Genomic DNA, 24,648 nt, shown 5'->3' with positions numbered 1-24,648 from the left:
TGAACTTGTTGATAGATTTGCCAACTTGTTCTCACTCCCAACTTGTCACATATTGACGCTTGCTCAGGATCCCTTGGCGTCACTTTAACGCACTGGGTACCCTTTGAGTGTAATTTTTTCAAGATGCAGGTTACTCCATTACCTCAATTGTTTGCCTCGTGCGTCAGATCCAGACGCACTTAATTCTTTGCATGCATTTATAAAAGTAAGCACCTAAGCACAACCACAACAATAATTCTCAACAATATATAACACGTAATTGTATTATAATCAACTTACGTTAAATTCCAAGTCTTATGAAGCCATATAATATCTTAATGTGAGGAACAGAGTGAAACTAAAGCTTTTAATCGCTCAAAATTTTAACAAAATGTTAACATTAACAAAGTCATATCTCATTCAAAAGATAAATCTTAACATTAACATGATGCAATTGGTCATAAAACACATAAGAGTCAATGGAATTTCGCAATCAAACCTGACTTGACGCTTCTTTAGGTGGAAGTTTTGATGTGTTTGTGATTTGAACATTAAGGCTGGGGACGTTGATCATTTTTCATTCATCATTCCTCATGCAAGTTATTTATTTAGCGTGAGAAGTCATTGAATGTTTGTAATTTCTTTTATAAATTGTGACTATATTTTCATACGTCTGTTATATCCTTTGTTTTACATTGACAAATGGTAAGGTTTACGGGTAGCGGCTGGGTTAGGTGCTCAATCTAAATAGAGTAATTGGTGTAATGTAAGTTATGCAACTAAAATTACTGTAGATGTTTAAATTGAAAATCATACTATATATCATAATGGCATTATACCCCAATATATGATTTCTTGGCAATATATTTCTAATGCCCTGTCTGTGTATTGATGTCAAAGGTATCAATTTGAAAGTAAGACCTAGAGTACCCTGCATGATGCTAAAGGGGTACGCAGTGCATTAAAAAGTGATGCCTGACCAACAAAAGTGAAAAGTGTCCTGACCAAGCGTCCACATGTGACGAGTTAGGAGTGAGAAAGTGTTGGATTTGCTGAGGTACAGAAAAAAAAAAAAATTCCTTGGAAGAAACCGCTCAGATGGGCGATCAGTTCTCCTTTGGCCTAAGTGAATGCCAGAGGAGAATTGGTCACCGCTTCTGGTCCCCCATCTGAGTCTGGCTTCTCCCAAGGTTTTTTTCTCCATTACAGTCACCTGATGGAGTTTGGATTCCTTGCCACTGTCGCCTTTTGGCTTGCTTAGTTGGGGCCTGAAAGACTCTTAGCTTTCAGTAATTTATTGAAATGACCACAGTGACACCATCAGATGAGAAGAAAAGCAAGGGTTGTAGTCTGTACAGCAAGGACTTCACTAGGACTGACCCAGAAAGGGTCAAATTTGTCAATGAGCCTCAATCTACCTGTCAGGAGTAGCAAACCAAGCAACAACTGTTTAAAGATCAGTAATCTCGTGAGTATCTGACACTGACCATGACACAAAGCACTTTGAGTGCCACATGACCTATAATTGCACTCAACTAACACCAGCCCCTCAGCCACACTCCAAGGACAGCGCTTCATCGATTCCGGCTCAACAGTCTCTTTGGAGTTCACTGAACATGCCCGTGGTGCGGCCTCCTTCTCTCGCTTCTCTTTCTCTTTTTCTCTAAAGGGCGAGGGCCGGCCGGGGGCATCAAAGCTCATTTTTCTGCGGCTCCCTCAGGACCAGACTTCGGCTGTGAGCAAAGGTTAAAGCTGACGCCCCTATCAATAAGTCACTGCCTCTGCCAGCCCGCATTTGACGTTCGCGCTTTTGTAAAATGTCTGCAATTCCCTCGACGCCTCGGAGGCTAATCGTATGCGTGCAGATAAATGAAAATAAATAAATACGATCCCTCAGCATGTTAGTGGTTAGCATTGCTTGTTTTTATGTCCTGTTTCATAAAAAGGCCTCCGTTCTGTTACTTTCTCTCTTGAAGTCATTATAATAATTTGACGTTAATTGCGTTGTGTATTCGAATATCATAAAGCATAGACTAAGTACTTTGCTGTGTTGATTTATTAGACTGTAACCTGTCACTGTGGCAGAGTGTGTCACTCAGTCTTTTGATTTAGAACTTCCCCGATGATGCGTTAATATTCTGGCACTGTGATTGGCTCACAAGACAACGTTCCCATAGCATCATATTAAACCACCACGCTCTCTCCCTCACACAGACCTACAAAATAGCATCAATAACCCTCCGCTGTCCTCTCTCTCTCCACTTTATTTGCAATAACTGTCAGCAGTAGAGCGATGCGTTTGTAATCTGATTTTTATGAACATACTTGTATGGATTATTGAGATCCTTTAATGCCTGAATGGGGTGCGTTGAGAAGCCGGAGCCTCCTGAATGTTAATGTGACAATAAGAGTAATGAAGCGTCCAACAGTTTATCTCTTCCCTCGCTTTCTCTCTTCCCACCCCTGTCGTTCTGATGTCTTAAACTCCAAATTTTAAGGGGGAGTTGATGAGAAACGAGGTGGAGCGGGAGACTTGGTGAAACTGTGTCTTCATGATGGTGTCTTTAATCAAATCTTGCCGGAGCCAGAGAAAGGAAGTCAAACCTCATCTTCACCCACTCTCAATCACCCCAAGCTTAAATAAGTCCAAAATCAATCAGCCTGCGTTTGAACTCGCTTCCGGGGATGTGTTTTTAAAGCCTCTATGAAGATGCTGCACATTAAAGCATGCTGGACTCTTCGATAGGTTTGGAAGTGTACTTTAACTATGGTATTGTGTATCCTTTTAAGAGAAATAGCAGATTCCTAAACACTCTGCAATTGGCTGACAAAAACATAGTCCAACCCAGTCCTGTGGTGACTTCTCTGAAAAACTATGTCGTGACACTTTCAAAGTGGAAAATCTAAAAGCATGTTCAATTTTTATCTAAACTAGAAACACATGAATCTGGCAATGTTTTATTATGTTGGTCGTTATATCCATCATGACATTTCAGAAATGAAACATCCTGTAAGTTGCGCTAAATTGTTAATGCTGTATTGCATTGGGGAATGCAATACCCCCCCCCCCCCCCCCCATAGAACCTACAATTCAGTGTTAACAAGCAAACATGAGATAAAAATGCATTTGCTGAAAGCAACAGTGGCTTTTTAGCTTATTTCTACAAGTTTCTTAAAGACTTACTGTGATTCGTGTTTCATTGAACTCGTAAGTGCAATGCTGTACCGGGTGCGCTACAGAGCAAGTTTACTACATTAGAAAAGCCATATGGAATTGGTTATGCAATGCAAACATCAAATTGTATTAGTTTACAAATCATGTGCTATGGTAAAAATGTTTTGCGGTCATAACATAGTATTGTGCAAGGAACTGCATGAAATCAAGTCATCATTAATTGACAATCTGCAGCTGTAATCATAATTTGCATGAAAAAGAACAAAAGTTGTCTGTGTTTTACTGCCACTATTGTTCATTTCAGCTGGAAACTGCAGTGAAATGTGTGTAGGCCTGTTGGTACGTTTTTGAATTTTTGCAAAAATGTAGGTAGAGACACATTTTTGCAATTAGCCTGTGTTGACATAGTCCCGCCGAAAGCACACAATGTTGATTTTAAAAATTTTGATAGGAGACATGGTTGCCCTCAAATACAGGTAGCTAGTAGCTAAAAATGTAATTAGCTTTAACTAGTTATATACATATGAACATTAACTAACTTGGACTATCTTGCTCAGCATGATTCTCTCCTTGATCTAAAAGAGCTACAACTGACTGTAGAAGAAAACCTCTATGGTCAGTTTATGAATGCAATGCATGCTTGTGTTGCATTCAAATTTGTCTTCAAATGCATTTTGCAACAAATCAAGCTTGCATAGCTAGAAGCATTCATATATCAGGGCTTAGACTTCAAAAAACCTGCCTGTCACCAACACTGCTAAGTGCAAAGAAGTGATTTTACTGATGCCGTAAACAACAGATCATTGAGATCTGTTCCCAATGGGAACCTTCAGCACTGGCTCAATACAGAAGCATCTTTATGGAATGTCGACCAAGAAAAAAAAAAATCTGCATACAAATGTCAAGGCAGCCTGGAGTTCATCTGCACTCCTGAATTATCTATTATGGAAATAATAATGACTTCAAAATGAGTTAAGGCGGGTGGCAGCTGCCTCTATGGCACACATGTGACCTAAATAGGCCAGAGGCAGGGAAAGAGTTGAAGAGGCCATTTCATGGTGCTATATGAACTCTGTGTGATATCGAGAGACCATTTATGGCTATTGTTAAGCCATTTTAAGATGGTTGCACATTTAGGTGTGTGTGTGGGAGTGCGAGCATGTGACTCACCACTTCGCGGGGCAGGAAAGTGTCCTCTTGTCTGACGATGAGAAGACCTACAGTGCCTCCCATGGGAGTCGAGCGCAACAGAGCCACAACCTCCTCCTGAGTCTTACCATTCAGATCCACTCCGTTAACCTACAGCCACACGACACAGAAAACATCAGAAACATGAAGATCTGACAGCAAAAGGCTCATTTTTTTGTCTTAACAACAAATCCGTTTTCGTCAATGTATTTTTCGCCAATTTTTTATTTTGTAAACCGTATGCACTAAACCAATCACAAAAATTTCTAAAACATTTTCTAAAATAATAAATAAGTATGCACACACATATTTAATCACACGTTATTTTTTTTTATTATTTACATACTATTTAGTTTTATATATTTTCAGTTTTCATTTTAGTCTAGGTTTTAATAATTTTGTTATTTGCATTTGTCATTTTTATTAGTTGTTTAATATATTTTCAATTTAAATAATTTTTAATTCAGTTTTAGTTCTAGAAATTTTAGTACTTCAACTTATTTATATCAGTTAGCAGCAGGGTTATTATAGTTAACTAAAACTAAAATTAAAGCCATAAAAAAAATATATTTTAATTACTTGAAATAAATTAAACTTTAAATAAAAAAATAAAAAAATAAAATATAATAAAACTTATTTTATTTCAGCTAGTTGCCAAGGCAATATTTTTAATTTTCATTTAGTTTAACTTGATCTACTAAAATTAAACTAAAACTGAAAATAATAATAATAATAATAATAATAATAAACTATATAGACATGTTTTAAAAACAAAAACTAATCAAATTTATAAAAAGTGTGTATATATATATATATATATATATATATATATATATACACACACACACATAATCATTGGTTGAACAGGTTTGAACATCATATTAAAAAGCTTGACCTGTGCAAAAGTGCCACTGCTGTCAAATCTGACATTACAGAGTCATCTGAAAGCGAGTTTAATAAAGCAACAAATAAAACCTGAATTATATTCTGTGTAATTATATCCGATCAAGCATTACAATTAATTGCAGTCGAATTATTGTGACCATGACAACAGGAAGTACTGTCCTGATATTTCTATGGCAACATAAAGGCAAGGGGTGAAGCGAAAGCACTCTGAAAGGCCTCGACTCCATTAAAGCGATGAATCAGGGTTTGTTAAGCCAAATGGATGACGTTCTGGCTCCACGGTAGCATCTGGCATGAGAGCCTGCAGGTGTCCTGCTCCATTTCTAAATGAAATGGCCATTGTTGATTGGCTGTCACTGTAAATCAGCCATCAGCTAGAGTTCTTTTTGTCCATTCTCTTTTATTAACGTCATTTACCCTCCCAAACTAAAAAGGAAAGTGCTTCTCACAGGGGAGAGAGGAAAACAATGGACATCTTGCCTCCGATAGACCAAGCAGAAGGGACTAAGGGGGGAAATCATCCAGAAAACAAGTCGTCGTTGGACCTTCTGTATGATGCGCAAGATGTTTGTTGGGTTTTTAACATAAGAAAGGCATGAGAAAAGCTGTATATGGTATATGTTCAGGAAGCTGTGAACAGGAAGAGGAAGTGAAGGCCGTGTGATGTGACTCATCGCTCTCAACAGCTTCCAGGTTTTCTCACCTCAAGCAGCCGGTCTCCGGCCTTCAGACGGCCGTCCTGGATGGCGGCTCCACGCGGGAGGATGTTCTTCACATATATGGGGGCGGAAGCACCAATCGGGACGTCTCTGGAGGTGATGCTGAAACCCAAGCCCTCCGGACCTGCAACACCAAAATAACAAACAATACATGTGTAAATGAACCATAGAGTCTGTTTATAGACCAAACAATGACAGTCTGGGAGGATAATCTGACCTTTTTAAGTTGTAAAATGTCACTTTTTTTACACCACATTTTAATATTTATTTATTTATTTATTATTATTATTATTCTCTATATTTAATTTTATTTAAACTTTTCTTGAAAATGTTTTTTAAGAACGTCCAAAAAGGCTTTTATTTTTATATTTTCAGTTTTCATTTTCACTTCATGTTGGTTTTAGTAGTTTTGTTATGTATATAATATTATGTTTGTTTGTTTTTCACAAGATTTGGAATATCTCATGGTTGGAAAAGAAAGTTAATTTTGATTATTTTTTATTTCAGTTATATCATATAGCCATATAAAATCAACATCAATTAAAAAAATATATCAAATAACTTGTTTTAAATTTGTTTAGGATTTTAATTTTTCTTTATCTTAAACACTTATATGCTCAGAAATATAAGAAATATATATTTTTTTTATTATTATTTTAATTTTTTTATTTATTTATTTATTTTTTCAAAGTAGTATGATCACCAAGGCTGCATTTTTCTTAATTAAAAATACTAAATATTATTACAGTTTCAAATAGCTGTTTTCTACATGAATGTGTTGTAAAATGTAATTTATTTCAGTGTCATGATTCTTCAGAAATCATTCTAATATGCTGATTTGCTGTTCAAGAAATATTTCTGATTATTATCAATGTTGAAAACAGTTGTGCTGCACAATATTTTTGTGGAAATTGTGATGCATTTCATTTATTTTTAGAATTCTTTGATGAATAGAAAGTTCGAAAGAACAGCATTTGTTTAAAATAGAACTTATTTGTAACATTTTAAATGCCTTTACTGTCACTTTTGATCAATTTCCTTGCTGAATAAAAGTATTAATTTCAAACGTGTTGCAAACGTTTCATGAATTCTATATTTGACAAGGATTGCATATCGTCCGCAGTAAAATTACAGTCCTGCTCAAGTCTACTGTATCTAATAACTAATCTGAAATCCATCAGATGTATATTTTTATGTCTTTTAAGGTTATAGAGGAAAAATAAAAAAAACTGTGTTCCACGACCGCCTGTGTGCACAAATACAAATTACACAGGCAAAGCCCAAGCATATGGCAACACAGGCCACCCTAATTAAACGTTTCAAACCCATCTGTGTGCGCGGCACAACCGCAGCGTGACTTCAGATTTAGCCCCGTGCGTTTCAGCGGCACACGCTTTACAAATCTAGAGGGCCTAAACATGGCATGCTCGGGTCGTCACGCCAGCTCCTCCACAACGCACGCTGTAGACATTTGCTTTTCCTCATTCAGAAGCAGGCCAACTCCCTTCAAACCCAGGCTTTGAAGGGTCTTGATGTGCACATGCATCAGGCAAATTGAGCTTTACAGCTCGCCACAGACGTTAGTAAATCCTGGAAAATGTAGTTAGGGGCTCATACGCGGGGTATGCGCAGCAATTTGCTCCCTGTCCACAAAATGACCTTTTTGGGAGTGCCAAATGAATACGAATAGGCAGATGCAGGAGAAGCGCAGAGAAAGAGTAATGGCCGGGACACACAGGGATCAGTAAGGTTGACCTTATCATCCCAACAACAGCTGTAATGGTAAAAGAAAAGGCAGTGGGGGAGATAGAGAGACTGATAGGTCGGACACGTATTTTTATCTGGAGACACATTTGTAGCCCTCAGGACTGTCTGAGTTCGCTTATATCATATCTAGGATATGTCGTGTTCATGGGTTGTGCCCGAAAAGGGAATTTTTCAACAGGTTAAATGCAATATTCCAGCATCAATGCAAGTTATGCTCAATAAATCAACACTTGTGGCATAACAACAAATTTAGTTCAGCTTGTGCCTCTTTTAATAACGAAAATGAGGGACTTGAGATTTTTCAAATTTTCACAGGCAAAATCCATTCATTTCAATAGAAATCGGTGCAATATGGAACTTCATGAGGCGAAAAAACAGGTTTAAGTTAGTCATGTTGACAGAAAGCTGCTTGGTTTAAAAGTGATTTCTGTGACTTCTCTTCATACATGAGATACACTAATAACACTAGACGAATGGACATTTTTTGCCCATGAAATTTCAACAAAATTTGGCTAAAGTAACCACACCTTTACAAGAGAAGTGAATGGGACTAATTTGTAAATATTAAAATGCTGTTTCAATATTACAGCCACAAGACGAAAGCAATATGCCCATTATTGTGACTTCAGTGGTTGGAAAAAAAAAAAAAAAAACTTATTAACCATTTATTTGTTAATTTCTAAGTTATATCCAATTTTCCAATGACGTCAGAAAATCTAAAGTCTAAAAATCATGATTTAAGCAACTTTACAACTTTTTTTTTTTTTTTTTAATAAGCTTTACATTTCTGCTACTCTGAAAATTGACCCCTATTCATTTCCATTGTGACATTTTTAAAAGTTAAAAAAATATTTCCAGTTTGTAAACATTAAAAAACTGTTTCAATAGTACAGCTACAATCCATAAACAATATGTGTGTGTTAGTATGATTTTAGTGTTGAAAATAATAAAACATTGCCATATCATAAACCATAAATTACTAAGAAATATATAATTTAATAAACTTTACAACTTTAAAATAAACAAGTTTAATAGAAGAATAAACGCAAGTCATTTTATAAATTTATTGGCTTCCTATTTCTGCAGCTCCATAAACTGGCTTCATTCACTTCCATTGTATGTGCCATTTTTAATCATTAAAATTCTATTTCCAATTTGAAAATGTTGAAATACAGTTTCAACCGTGCAGCTACAAGATGTAAACAATGTGTGTGTTAGTATGATTTTAGTGTAAAAAAAATATTGTATTAACGTTTTCTGTGTAGTTATATTCTATTTTACATTGTTTTTGCTATAGCATCATCATGTCATAAACCCCAGACTACTAAAAATGTAAACAACTTTACAACTTAAATAATACACAAGTTTCACAGAAACGTTTAATATTTATAAGCTGCATATATTTCTGCTACTCCAAAACTGTATTTCTCTCAATGCTTTATGTTTGTTATGGTACTGGGATAAATGTTCCAAGACGTACGGCCGGAGCCAGGAGAAGTGAAGCCAGAGTCAATAACCAAAACTCCACCTGATGCCTCCTAATTACTACAATCAAACTTTCGGCCAGTAGGACATTCAGTTGTTAACTGCTTACAATCAAGTAATTACAGTGACGGAACACTAATAGCCCCGCACTAATTAATCACGGATGTGGCATGGTCTCTACTCAGATTTTATTTGGATTATGTGAGAGAAAGATAATAAAAATGTTGTCTTTTTAACTGTGCCAAAGTCTTAAAGCTAAAAAAAAAAGAAAAAAGTAAGGCAGTACAGAAAATTACAGCTTGAGGAAGAAATTAGGAAAATGTTCTCTGCAATCCATTAATTTATCAGGGGTTGAAAGAGAAAGAGGGAGGAAAAGACAAATGAGAGAGGACGGTGTGGTCTTAGACCTCTTAAAATACTATTTTAAGACTATCATAACCAAAAAAAAAAGATAAATGGACTAATGGAAGGAGGAGGAAGACTTTAAATGAGTGAAGCTCCAGTGGGAGAACAGAAAACCCTACATCCACATGGTGGAGAAATAAATCATATTTGTCTTATTTTCCATTAAAATATCAGAACATTGTAGAAACAGGATAAAAGTAACTTTTTTCCCCTGAGAAAAAAGATTAAGATCATCCCCTTTTAACCAACCAACCAAGAAAGAAAGAAAGAAAGACAGACAGATACAATGTATTATTATTATTATTAAACAATATAGTTAATATGGTAATAGAGTTAACATGTAACCCAGGAACACAACTTCAAGCATTTAAATCCAGCTAGAAAAGAGTTGGAAAAAGCAGGGGACAGACCTCCAAAAAAAAAAAAAGCGTAGGAGGCATAAAATTATATTTTTTTACATTACATTTTGACTGATGTGTTTAAAAAAGCCTATAAAAGCACAGAGTTTGAGCTATTCAGCGCTACAGTCACTTCAGCAGAATGAACCTTGAGTATAAACAGCATTAGATGCATTATTTTATGTCAGCTGTGCACCTGTCACTGAACCAAACTTGAATTTGATATAAAGACAACATTGTTTTTCATAAATCTAGAAGGTTTTTTTTATTTGTTGCTAGTAAAGTGCCCAGAGCAAATAAATCTCTCGGCTGGCACCGACGAACTGAAGGCAATCTGAGAGAGCTCTGACGGACTGAACGGGCTCGACGAGGGTCAATATTTCCAAAACTCACTGGAAACGGGAGGAGACGGAGAGCGTCCCGGGCAGAGAGCAAGCCTTCAGTGTTCGTCAGAGCGTGTGCTGGTAAACGCTGAAGGATCTGCTGTATTTAGCCTGTAACACACTCGGCTCAGTCCAGCACGCGTGCCAGAACCGCAGCGCTCAACATCTGCTGCTTGTTCATTCTCTGTCTCTCTCTCGATCTCTGCCAATCACAGAAGATGGACTGATAGCGAAGAGTGTTTGGATTCAGGGCTGCTGCATGCGCTAGTGTTTTCCAGAGAGGCCTGCTAGCCAGGGCTGTGTCCCAATTTACAAACTACCCACCCTACATAGTAAACAAGATTAGAATATGTGTGTCTTGAATACTATGAGGTTTAAGTTGAAAACAGTATGCCAGACATGCTCAGATGGTGCAGTGTCTGGTAAATCTCTTCATATTTATGCATGCTTCCATAGGTAATATTACCCACAACCCCTTGAACCACAGAAGAGTTTGTGACAAGATTTTGAATTAATTTAGTTTAGAAAAGCAACAAAAACTGAGAGACTGAAGCTATCACAGCGGTTTTTAAATATTTGAACCTAAAATTTAACTGGATGCATGCTAATGGGATATAAAAAATAAAAAAAGATAAATTAAATTAAATAAAAAAAAAAAAAAAAAATGTGGAGATGTTGCCTTGGCAACTAACTGAAATGAAAAGAATAAAAGATAAAATAAAATAAAAATATTGGATGAAATCCCCTGAAATTAGAAATGTTGCCTTGATAACTAACTGAAATAATTAATAATAACCTTGTGAATAGTATTTATTAATGAAATAAAAGGCCACTGAAGTGGACTTAAATAGAGAGACACTTTCTAGTTTCTGAACCCACTTTTAAGTATAATTTTAAAACGTGCACTTTGTAATAATGTGAAATGAAATGTTTTACTTTTTTTTTTAAATATTATTTTATTGTGCTTCAAAGCTGTACACTGTTTTTGATGTGTTGACTAACATACTAAAGCACATGTCAATTTTAACTAGTTTGTTATTACATTTAAACTGCAACCTAATCATTACAAAATGCGTGATTACAAATACAATTAAATACATGACACACAAGTATAGAAATGCCATTAAAGTATAGTTTACCACAAATGCTTGTCAGTGCACTTTAACCATATTTCAAAGCCAACATAATTATGAAATTACATATAAACATGTGCTATTTAAGTGCATCAAAAAACACTTAAAACATAAGCCATTATTCCATTTAATTAAGATTTAAACTATAATGCATTTTCATTTAATTGCCATTAACATGCAATTAAATGTCTGAAAACATTACATTCAGTTGACACTTAAGTATATTAATTTAAAGTATATTATTTGTGTAATAAGTACTGTTTTTGAAAACTATGTCAAAGTGTACTTCTGTTTCACTAACTAGGATGCATCCCAGTACTACGACAATACTAGATACTGGAAGGACAGTCAGTTTACTTTCTCTTCTATAAATACCACAGCCCAAAAAGCCTGCAAAGACACATTGTGCTCTTAAATAACACCTAACAGACACTCCAGCATGCGACAGCTAAAAACCTCCCTCTTTCACCCGTGCTTGTCTTTTCAATTAAAGGCTAGCCCTCCCCAACCCGCTCCATATTTCACACCGTGCTGAAGCCCGGCCCATTTGTTGTCAGGATTTAATTGTGTCTGTACCGCTCGCTCTCCTGCTGCGTCAACCTAATAGATGCCAATGTGACAAGCTCGCTGACAAAGAAACTTCTTTTTGCTCTTTCATTTAAACAAGCCGGAGCGTGTGATTACGCCATCTCTGAAACCAGGACAGGGTGACAAAGAGGGGAGGGAGAACAGCATCAGAGAAGCACAAAGTTTCTAGCGTTTTATTTCAAAAGCCGTCGCTAGTTGAGATCAGAGGCGCTGCTGCGTGCACAGTTATAGATATTCCTCAGACGTCTTGGTTTATGCATAAACATGCGTGCGTTTGTGTCTGTTTGTGGTATCTCTGATAGACATTTCCAGTTGTCCCGCGGTGTGAAATGCTGAGACGCGGCTGCCGTGCAGAACGAATAGGATTTGGAGCCGTACGTGAGTCTGAGAGGAAGCTGCATCCGCACTTCCTGACAATAGCAGATAGAGTCCTTTGAAGTACTAACTGCATTAGTTACACAATGCTAGTCGCTACAGCGGAAAAGATACACCGCCGTTTGCACAGATAGCATCAGCTATTAAAACAGCAGAAAATAGAGGCAACTTCAGAGGAAAACAAACAAACAAACAAATAAATAAATAAATAAATAAATGCACGTTCTATGTTATTTTTTATTGCAAGGGCGTTTCGATAAATAAGTCAATAAGGTGTCTCGTGTGAGAGCATTTCTTGAATATTCAGTGGCCAAAAGCATCTGGACATCAGAGTCTAATTAAAGGCTTTGGTTATTTCAGTTAAAATTGATCTTAATGTGATGCCATACAATGGCATTCTAGAGAATCGTGTGCTTCTGAATTTGTTCCAATTTGATCATTATTAAAGTCAATGGTTTGAAATTAAATGTTCAACACATACATGAGTGTGGGTTTACATTCTATTGGCCATATCAGTGGTGTTGTTGTTGACAAACAAAAACTAGTGATTAAAATAATGCTGTATACAATGCCATAAATAATGCTTAATAATAATAATAATAATAATAATAAGTTGAAGAACTAAAATGATTAAAACTAATATTGAAATAACAATAAAGGAAAGCTAAATACAATAGTAATAAACAAAATTAATTTAATAAATTGAAAAAGTGAAAAACATAAAATTTCTAAAACTTAAATTATAATGAAAAGTTAAATGATAAAATTTTACAAAATATCATAAACATACTAATAAAAATATTAATATTAATACTGTAATAATACATAAACAATACTAAAATAACACTGGACCGTGCATTTAACTTGTTTTCCAGACTAACAAAATTACACACAACTTATTTATTTATTTATTTGTTTAAAAATATATTAAAACTTGTTTTTTCAGAGAAAAAATTATGTTTTACTTGGCCTTTGTTTGTTAATTCTGTAAATCACTGCAGATTTGTAAAAGTCCACAAACTGCATCTGGTCCGCCCATCAGTGCTCTACCAAATCTGACATTGTGGGATATTTCAATTAACTAGGTAAATGCACTCATACGAGAGGTCATGTAACCTTGACGCGCTGTGAGTCAGTATGATGAGACTTGTGTAACCGTACCTTTCCTCAGCTGGACGCTGAACTTGCGGCCAATCTTTTTAGAGTAGCCCACAGAGGAGGCGGCACTGGTGGGTCTGGAGTGCTGGATGGGGCCCAGCAGGGTCTTGTTTGATGGGTTTGCTAGGTGCGGTAACGTGGGATAGCCCAGGGTGGAATCAGCTTTGGACATTCTCCGCGGGCTGTAGTCCACACCTCCTCCCACCAGACTGGCCCTGTCCCCGAGGCTCGGAGCGGCCTGAAGACCCAGCTCGTTCTGAGACAGCAGCTCGTATTGGGCTTTCTTCACCACTGGAACCACATGGAACAGGATGAGTGGAGAACGCATAGCCTGTCTGAACAAATTCTGGGCCCTGAGGAGAGAGACACACACACACACACACACACACGTGTCTCAGTAAGGATGTATCTCGTTGTCAATTACTGAACAGGCTCATCCTAAGTACTGGGGTTGTTAAAAGCAGAGCACATGCAGAGGTCAAAAGGTCGGCTTGCTTAATCGCTGGCTAATTGTACTAGTACAGTTGGAAACAAGGTTAATTCACATTATCTGCCATTTCCATAATCGCAAAGCCTTGGGGAGGAAGCAGTGAAACGTATTAGAGGCAGGAAGCGGGATCTGTTTTCATAAGTGTGCCACATGGAGGACAAAAACTGCAGTCCATCAGACCTACAAGATACGGAAAAGGAACACTAAAAAACCTGGATTAGTCTAAATCAATGAAGTGATCATGTATATGATGGAGTGGTTTAGAAGTAGCTGATGCATATTAGAAACAAACACTCATTATTTATAGTATACAGTGATTTTTTTTTTTTTTAAAGGAATAGTTCACCCCAAATTATTTATTTATTTATTTGCATTCCTTATTCACTCAAAAAACTACATAAAGATATTCTGAAATTAGTACATATGCTATATATAACTTTTGGGTCCGGCCCAAAAAGTATTTTCTGCTCGCCAAGGCTGCATTTATTAAACAGTAATATTGTGAAATATTTTTACAATTTAAAATAACTGTATTTAATGTGAATAAATAATAAAATGTAATTTATTCCTGTGATCAGAGCTGATGTACTGTCACTTTTAACCATCTTTGTTGAAATAAAATAAAATAAACCAAAATGTAATTTATTCATCATCATGATGCATCTTGAAATAGCAAATATGAAATTATACAAGAAAGATCGAAAACCATGGCAAAAGCAGAAGAGTTTTAGTAAATAATTTACATTTCAGTCTGTTCCTCACATAAAGCAATCATATGACTTCAAAACACAGCACACTAGAAATGGCTTAAAATACACTGCACCAATTTTATGCTTTTTTGTCAATTTTGGAGATTGGAAGCTCCAGTCCCCATTTACTGGAGTGGAGTTTAAAACAACATGAACATGAGTAAACAATGCCAGAATCTTCAGTTTCTTTGGTGAACTATTCCTATAAACAACCAACAAGTACATCGCGACTGAAGGTTAATGCTGCTATTTTGCATATAGATAGTTTGACCCAGAAACTTAAACCACGAAACAGCAGAGAAAAACGAGCTCGGCAGTCGTGTACGCCGCTGTTTACTCCTTTAACATAAGAACCAGGGAGTTATTTCCGTCTCAATAAACTCTTCATTAGATCAACCTCTGAATCTAGAGAGCAAACAGCGCCTCGCTTTAGGGACGCCCATCTATTTTTATGCAAATGTAGCCCCGCCCTCCTCCAAACGAACGAGCAGACGAGCGAAGCGGTGACACGCGGCTAATCACGCGACTCCCTCTGTCTGATTGAATAACAAATGACTCCATCAAGGCATCATTACATTGCGTTAGATCAACCGCTGATAAATATTTACCCATGCAAACAATCCAATAAGATTAGAATACCGTTATGAATTATAACTCCACATGGAGCACAATCAAGAAACAGAGGGAGCGAGATCAAGAAAACATCGGTCCGTATGAATCCAGCAGCTGTGAGAAAGAAAAAGACGACAACGCAGATGCAGATTAAAACGTCACTCTCTTGTGAATTGACTTCGCAAGCATGGAAACCGCAAGTTTGTTTACAGATAACTAAGGGATAACCCTGAGGGACGCCAATATATACCAAGAACAAAAGGCCCTAATATCTAATATGTATTACACTCACATTATCGACCCGATGTGTATGTAATTCGCAAGGTCGTGTTTAATCCTTGACCCGTTGGGTTTGTGTATTTGTACTAGCGGCGAAAGCTCGTGCGTATATATGGTCTCATGCAAAAATATAGCCAAGCAATTAAAACATAATAATGCTTTGGGACACTGGGGAAATTAACTTGTGGTGTTGGGTTTGTGTAAGCGGACTGAATGATGTATGTAAATTAGTTTTAGATGAGATTATGAATTATCCCGCAGCTGTGCCCTTTCTGTGCCCTGTGGCGAACCCCGGCCATTCATTCTCCTGTTGCAGCAGAGTTGCTCTCATCTTGCCACGTACAATCATCTGGACCAGGCCGAGCCGCTCGAGACTGGGCCAAAGGAAGCGCTCGATGATAAATGAGGAAGGAAACTCTACCTACAAGCAATATCCTCATCTTTTCTCTTTCTTGGAGTTGTTTTAGGGCAATATGCAATCTGTTTTATTATTTCCCAAATTCCATTTTATTTTATTTATTTTTTTCCCCTGCTTTTATTTTTCTGAATTCCAATTTTTTTTTTATGTTTACATTTTTCTAAACTCTGTTTTAATAGTTAAATTAAACTGTATTAATAAAAAATCATGTCTGATTAATTTAAATCATGAAACTACAATTTACCAGCAATTTATTAAAAGAAAAACAATTAAGGCCATGTGAATTTATTAATTTTTTTTAATTAGTTTTATTTTTACCAAATTCTGTTTCCCGTTAGTTTTCTGGATTCAATTTTAATGGTTCAAAAGCATCTCTAAATAATTGATTTTATTAAAAATAAATAAATAAATAAAATTAACACAAAAAAAAAACAATTCCTTCCCTCCCTGCATACCTGTTATTGTAGACACATCTACTTTACATTTTTACGCACTAAACATGATGCTGAACAAAAAAGATTGTGATTCAAATTGAATATACTTATACCGTACATTTTTTGGTTCAGAAGATTTTAGAAATAATAAGAAAATTAAATCTATAATCTATAAATTATCAATAAATCTATCACTTGCTAGTTTTGTTTTGATTGTTTGTTTTTGTTTGTTTGTTGCCAGCCACCCTAGCATTTTGATAATGTTCATACAATTTTAATGGCCCCCAGAAAATGTTGTTGTATAAATGTCTGAACATGCATTATGTCAAAATAAAGAATTTAATTAAAAAAAAAAATAAATAAAAATAAAAATCAAGCACTCTCTTTTATCAGCAAGTTTCATAAAAAAAAAAAAAACAAGACATTCACATCTTTGTCGCTTTCATCAACACCGCCAAAGCTTGCTCAGTCCTAAACCACTTCCTAGGTCGACATTTCATTTGGTAACGTTAGTCAGTTTTGATTATGCTATTATTATTATATTATATTAGCATATACCGTATGCTGTTTAATATTTGATGATCACGTTATTTTACATATGCATCCACTTACACACGCAATCGATTGTTTCTGCTTCTTCTTCACCGTGTTTTGATCTAGACATACAATACTCTTTCAGAAGATCTGCAATAGAGCCTCCTATCGCATAACAGTAAAAACACGGAAAGCTGGAAAATTCAATGTGGGAAAGAGTTAATGTCTGATTGTGGGTGGACATGAGTTCATATATTCAATAACAGCAGACATTTCGAACAAGTTTTTGCAGGTAAATTTCAATAAATAGACATTTTGAACAGAGGAGGGAGTTTTGAGCTATGAAAGTTGAAGTTTAATAGATTATCACACTGCATGAACCTTCAAGGAATTCAAGACAGATTTGTAATCAAACCTCACGATAACCTCTACTTCTGCGACTGATCCACAAACAACTTCTGTAAACTTTAAACAGAGATGTTTTGCTTTGTTTAGTTAGAGAGAGATGAGATGAAAGGCTGATGGCAAGACTTTCAAAGCTCTGAGGAAAAGTGAAAGCTCATGAAAGTGTGGAAAGGACAGAGGTTGAAAGGATCAAGCATAAAGACGGTCTCTGCGTCTCCTCCAGAGAGGGGCTTACTGTTCGAATCGGATGTTGCGCAGGTCTGCGTTATTAATCCGGACGATACAGTCGTTCTCCTGGAACAGAGCCTCCCGCTCCGCCTTCCCGCCCCTCTCCAGCCTCTTCACTAACAAACCCAGCGTCCTGGAACAGTCACAGCACACATTAGTGACATTGAGCTCAGTGTCAGCGCTGTTCCCAGATCAGACACACCACACATTACTGTCAGAGCCGGACTCAGATGCACAGCTTCAACCATGAGCCAGCAAAGAGCGCACAGTTAGCTCCATTTAATGGCACTATGCAATTAAAATCAATGGATTTTAAATGTAATGCAAGCTGTACATGCTGTTTTGAGGAATCAGAGGCTCCTGTAGCTCAGAGTGATACAAATATTTACTATGGTAAACACAGCTTCCACAAAAATTCTAGTTATTATTGTTATTATTATTATTATTATTGCTGTATTAAATAAAACACACACACACACATACACATATACATATATATATATATATATATATATATATATATACATATATACATATATATATATATATATATATATATATATATATATATATATACAGTGTGTATAATTATTTTTTAAATATATATATTTTTAATTATAAAAGTGTAAGTACCTTTCATAATTTCTGTAAGTTAGACATAAATAATAATAATAATAATAATAATAAAAATAAATGACACAATATTTACATAAATACATAATTATTAAATATATTATTATTTACATAGTAATTACAGTACAGGATCATAATAAAATAATATGGCGTAATACTACTACTACTACTAATAATAATAATTAATAATAATTATTATTATTATTATTATTAAATTCAAATGATTTAATGACCCTTTTAGTGTTATTATTATTATCATCATTATTATTATTATTATTATCAATATTACTATTATTATTAATATTACTGTACTACACTTACAGAAAATATGGTATCTTCTTTATAAAGCTTCTCCTTCAATAGGTTTGATAATTTCTATAAGTTGTCCATCAATAATAATAACAATAATAATAATAATAATAATAATAATAACATTATTATTGTTGTTATTATTGTTATTATTATTATTATTATTATTAAATCAAGTTCCCAGTGTTTTTTGTTTTAAGAAAAATATGAGTAACATTATTTTGGTGGAAACTGTGGTGATCATGGTAAAAACTTGTAAGGCACAGAACTATATTTACAATCACATGCAGAAAAGCAAACCTGTGTGTCCTCTGCATCCTTTCATGAAAAGATTAGACAGTCACGAACATTGTATATAGTTCATATTCAAAAAGGATTAAAGAAGGAATAAGAGATAGTGATAGACGGCACCGTGTCACCTTTATCAAATCTAGAAAGAAGCAAAAAAGAAAACACATCCCATTGATCTTGAACTTTTGAAAAGTTTACTGTTCCTAGCAGCTTTCTTTCAACTCAATACATCAAAAAGGACTTTCTGAACTTAAGCTGACTTTGGCCATATGGATTTTTTGGCACCGTTCTCAGACCTGCGGTGGTTTCGGATTCAGAGCGCTGCGGCCCCTAATCTACAAACCCTGAGACGCAATCATGTGAAATACAGCGTCGCATTTGATGGGTTTAAAAAGAGCAGAGAAGATTCTGATATAAATAGAGCTTACAAACTCTTACCGCTCCCCGAGGCCTGAGTCTGTTACATCAGCAAACTTTCACTTAAACAATACATTAATAATAACAGAGTTTAGGAGCATAAGTAAGCAAGTGTGTGTGTGTGTGTGTGTGTGTGTATGTGTGCGCTGAACACAGCAGAACCTGACTTATACAGGTGATGTGAGTGAAAGAACAAATAAGGTATAAATACTTTGAATCTGCTGAGAAACAGACATATGGACGAAGGTGTAGATCAAACTCTGCTTTACTGTGTAGTGGACAGCTGTGATTGGTTTGGCTGTGGTGAGTGTATGGTGTGGTCTTGTGAAGTAATTACACAGCTTGCACTTTGTCTTCATGATCTTGATGTAAAGCAGCTGTGGGGAAGAGTGAGGATTAGTTCAGCTCCCACCGGACTGATGGACAATCTGTAGACGCTCATTAGTCATTAGTTTAAAACAGAGACTCTAGGTGCGGTCACACGAAACTTTAAGTGTGCAAAACGAGTTCAAAACACGCAATAAATACGGCCGACAGGATGTGCTCTTTAGTTTCTGTTGTGAATTAAAATAAACTAGAAATGATAAACATTAATACCAAATAATGAGGGTGCAAGATATATCATTAACCTACAGTATAATAAATCAATGTTAATTCATTCATTTATCTGCAAGTAGATATGTAATTGTGTATTAGCACTTTTCCCTTTTTTATTTATTTATTTTTTTACATTATTTTTCACTTAAAGGTCCGTCTTTTAAAATGCTAGAAATTTAATAATGCTGTTAAATGATCTTGACATAATTATGCTTTTTGTACTGTGCACTATATTGCAGTGATGCCATATATTTGTAGCATTTACATTTTTTTAGTGTTGTGTTTTAGTTTTTAGTGTCGCAATTTTTATTTATTTTATAGTTTTGTTTATTTACTTAGACAAAATAATCTATTTTGATTCCATTTTGGTCATTTAATTTAACTTTGGTTATTATTCACAATGTGAAATCGAATCTTCAAACAAATTTCAATTCTTCATGTTGTGCTGTACAATTTTGTAATGCTTAAATTCACTTAAAGCATTTTATGGGCTTTAATATCTAATTTTAGTTTTTTTTTTTACTGTTTTATTCTTCATTTATTTAGACAAAACGGTCAATTTAACATTAGTTTTTAGTCATGAGATGAAATTTATTATCAACTCATTCCTAATTAAACTATTACCAACTATGTTATCTGTGACAAGTTTGATTTTGTCCATTTATTGGTTGTCAGTCATAAAGTTAAATCAAATCTTTAAATGAATTTCAATTTTGAATCTATCTATCTATCTATCTATCTATCTATCTATCTATCTATATATATATATATATATATATATATATATAAATAATATTTTTTTCGTGTGTGTGTGAATTTGCATGTGAGAATACACAAAATGTGAACTTTTTGCACTTCCTCTTGCCAGCACTTGCATGCATAAAAATTTGCATACTACCTGCCCTAAATAATTTGCAAGATTATTATATCTCAGTACTGGCAGAGTATTTATTTAAAAGTATGCGTTTTCCAATCAAAGTAGGGACCTTTCGGCTGTAATATAAGTATTATAATTGGTATTTAGCCTGTGCAACCCATTAAGTCTCCCTCAGTAAATCACTTGACAATGCAGTGTAAAAGAGAGTTCGGAAATGTACAGCATTTGTATATATACAGTATATATATTCTGTATGCATACACATTTTTTATTCGTATATATACATTGTATATAATTTAAGCATCCATTCAGAAAGTGCCAGATGACTGTACAAGTCTGGTTTCACTCTATAGAACTAAAATGCTGGTTCAGATGCAATATATATATTCAGCATAAGCAGAGTGGCCGTCTCTTGAGCGATGGCCCAGAAGACTCAGCGAGTAGGAGACCACCTGTTCTTATCCACTGTCTTTAATTGAATAACAGCGCAATCAAGATCCATTTACGCCAAGCAATTAGACCCTGCCTTGTTTGCCTTGAACGCTGGTCATGTGATGCAATCTCGTTACTGGAGTCATGTTTCCGCAGAACTCCGCGTCTAAGTAATTTTCTGAGATGTCACACGTCTCACGCTGTTGGCAGAGAGAAGACGCTGGTCATTTCAGAAGCTGACACTCTGAGCCCTTGCTGTCACCTCCGTGCCCTCTATCAAGATGCTAATGAGTTAACATTCAACACCTCCCACCAATCACACGAGACCAGCTGATGAAGTCGTTACAGACGTGTTGCTGTAGAAGTGTGCCATTGTGTTTGGGTGAGTATAATTGACAGTTCTGATTAGTTATTAACTAAAGTATCAGGTGTGTGACAATTTACAAGCCTGATATTCATTCAAGGACAAGACGACAAGGACAAATTACTAGAGAAAGTGAGCAGAAAAAAATGTGGCAATTTCTGAAAAGATGCATACACCCATAGTTTAATTATATTTATAGCAGGCTGTGCAATAAATGTTATATAATTATTAATAATAATAATAATAATAATAATAATAAATTTCATTTAAAAATAAAATGATTTTAAATATCCAATAACTAATATATAGAATCTGACATACTGACTTAAAAAATAAAAATAAATAATAATAATACACTTGTAGTATTATTATTAGTAGTAGTAGTAGTAGTATTAATACTACAAGTGTATTTACAAATATTATTATTATTATTATTATTATTATTAACAATAATAATTTGCAAATAAACTTGACTTTTCCCAACAACTAATATTTAAAAAATAAATTATTGTCAACATTGACACAATAACTACTACAACAACAACAGAACGTTATCATTATTGTTGTTGTTGAATTTAGTGTGGCTATCCTTTTATACACTGAAACTTAAGACCAACCATCAACCAGTTAAAGAATCAACCACAGCATTACCTTTTTTTCTTTTTCTTTCATAAACCAGCATCAAATCAGGTCTGAAAACGGTGCATTTTTACTGCTTATAAACAGCTCTCTGCAAATCCCTTTATAGTTGTCACTGACTTGATTAGAACACTTTTTCATTCATTTGCACCTTCCTTTTATCATTTTGCATTTCTTACCACAGCTGACCTTGGATGTTGTGAATGACCAATAATATGGATGAGCTTTTAGTCAGATTGGGTGAAGCAGTTTAGATGAATTGACTTGGACGGATTGAGGCTTTTCCTATTGCAATAAAGCTACCTAATTTATTCGCCGCCATGCCCCGCGTCCCCTTTGTCCTTCTGGCAGGGAGCGGAGTGTTTAGCAGTGTCCCATTCTGTTCTTTCTGTGGCCTTATACAGAATCTGGGCTTCTGTAGCTTTGCTTTCATTATTCAGCTGGAGAATGTGTTTATAGAAGTACCACATGTGTTCAAGAAGAACCCACTCGAGAGAGAGCCATACTGTCAATACGCCCTTGAGGAATGATGGAAAACCAGTTTAAATGGATGGTACATGCTGGGAATAAAAGCCAACTTATGCCTAGAAACCTTGAGGGAAACTTCTCAAGATCTGAAGGATGCAGAGGACACAACTGAGGATTACAGGCAAGAGATACTTGAAAACACAACAGGCCAGTCTTAAAGGAGCAGTTCATCCAAAAATGAAAATTTGCTGTTAATTTACTTAATTTTTTTTTCTTCAACAGAACTGTAAAGAAGATTTTTAGCTGAAACCGTGGTCCTTGGTGATTCATAAAATGCAAGTCAATGGATTACAGGTAATAATGTTCGGTTTCTTGCACAGACCAATCGTTTCACTTCATAATACCTCAAAATATCGTCAGGATTAATTTTGTGTTGCCTGTATATGCTTTTTTTAATCTAAAAGTGCCGGTAGCTTGCATTTTATGAATCACCAATGAGCATGGTTTCAGCTTAGAGTATTCTGTACTTTTCTACTGAAGAAAAAAGTCACCTTTGGTCATTTTGGATGGCCTGAGTGAGAATAAATTAACAGCAAATTTTCATTTTTGGGTAAACTATCTCTTTAAGAACAACCCTGCAAGGAAGGAAAAGATTAAAAAACACAGTCTATGGAATGAGTTGACAAGAATAAAATGAATTCAGTGAAGACAATGTGGCTTTGTACAGCTTTACCTTCTGTCTCTGGCACTGAAAGGCACCACGTGGATTCCTAGCGGCCCACCGCCATTGGACACCTCAACCAGCTTCAACATTTCACTAGGGACATTGACAAATGAGGGCAATGAGAAGAGAAACAAAACAGAAAAAACCAAGTAAACAAAGAAAAGGCAATACATAAAAAGTTTCGAGCATGACAGAGCAGCTATGAGCAGCTATGAGCTGGAAGCTAAGGCTAGTTTAGATCCAGCCCAGCATGAGTCCATCTATAACCCCAGGGGCCATTAAGACACACGGGTCGATGGAGGACCCAAACAGACACTTCAATTAAGTGATTAGGATCAGATTGAGGCCTGCAGTGGGCCGGTTCTGGGTTTTTAACAGTCAGGGAGTGCACACTATACCTGTGAGAGAGAAACATGTGGCAAGAACGCATGGGATAAAGAGAGGACAACAAACATCAGTAAAAAAGATGAGCACATGAAGTGATGAGGTGCTGCGCTCTGTTCAGTTCTCATCTTTTCCAGACAGCTGAAGGCTAGATCACACAAAAATTGATTTGTACAATAATAAATAAAGCTGTAAACAAAATAATATTACTAAAATGGTAACTGAAATGAAAATTTAAAAAAAAACAGCTCATCTGCCATTGGTCAGCAAAAAAATGATAGCTCCGCCCCAAACTCTTGCCATTGGTTGAGCTGTTGCTACGCTGGGCTGGTCGAATTCTCAAACAAACAGCTGTGTTTTGAAAATATCACAGAGAGACACACTTTTTAATTAACCTATAGATGTTACTTAAGCTGTTATAAAATGAAAAAAAATATCTAAAATATGATATGAAAAATATAAAACGAGTACACTTGTTAGACTTCAATCTGTTCCTTAACAATACATTTCTGATTACTTAAAATATATCATGTTGTTAGTTGTGTGGACTACTTTTAAAATACTTTTTTGTTGCTTGACAGCCACTAATCACAGTTTTTCAATGCATGGAAAAAAGCAGCCTGTACATTTTCCTAAATATCTAATTTTGAGTTTGCTTTTTATTTTTTTCGAGTGAACTCCCTGAGATGATTTGTTAGCTTTTGT

At 35.5% G+C, this 24,648-nt stretch overlaps 1 protein-coding gene across 5 annotated transcripts in view; it reads right to left on the bottom strand.

Moving 5' to 3' along the window:
• The window catches only part of pard3aa (par-3 family cell polarity regulator alpha, a), a 481,810-nt gene that overhangs the window by 223,395 nt on the left and 233,767 nt on the right, over nt 1-24,648 (bottom strand). For all 5 annotated transcript variants that reach the window (XM_058764715.1, XM_058764717.1, XM_058764713.1 and 2 more), the window contains 5 exons: nt 23,569-23,652; nt 17,816-17,941; nt 13,663-14,012; nt 5,952-6,091; nt 4,325-4,453 (listed from right to left, as the gene is read on the bottom strand). In XM_058764715.1, coding sequence (XP_058620698.1) covers nt 4,325-4,453; nt 5,952-6,091; nt 13,663-14,012; nt 17,816-17,941; nt 23,569-23,652 — 829 coding nt within the window. The remainder of the gene's footprint in view (nt 1-4,324; nt 4,454-5,951; nt 6,092-13,662; nt 14,013-17,815; nt 17,942-23,568; nt 23,653-24,648) is intronic.

This window comes from Onychostoma macrolepis, chromosome 24, assembly GCF_012432095.1.
Source record: "Onychostoma macrolepis isolate SWU-2019 chromosome 24, ASM1243209v1, whole genome shotgun sequence".
In the NCBI taxonomy this organism is placed as follows: Eukaryota; Metazoa; Chordata; class Actinopteri; order Cypriniformes; family Cyprinidae; genus Onychostoma; species Onychostoma macrolepis.
The sequence above is the reverse complement of the archived record's forward strand: the minus strand, read 5'-3'. Positions and strand labels throughout refer to the sequence as shown.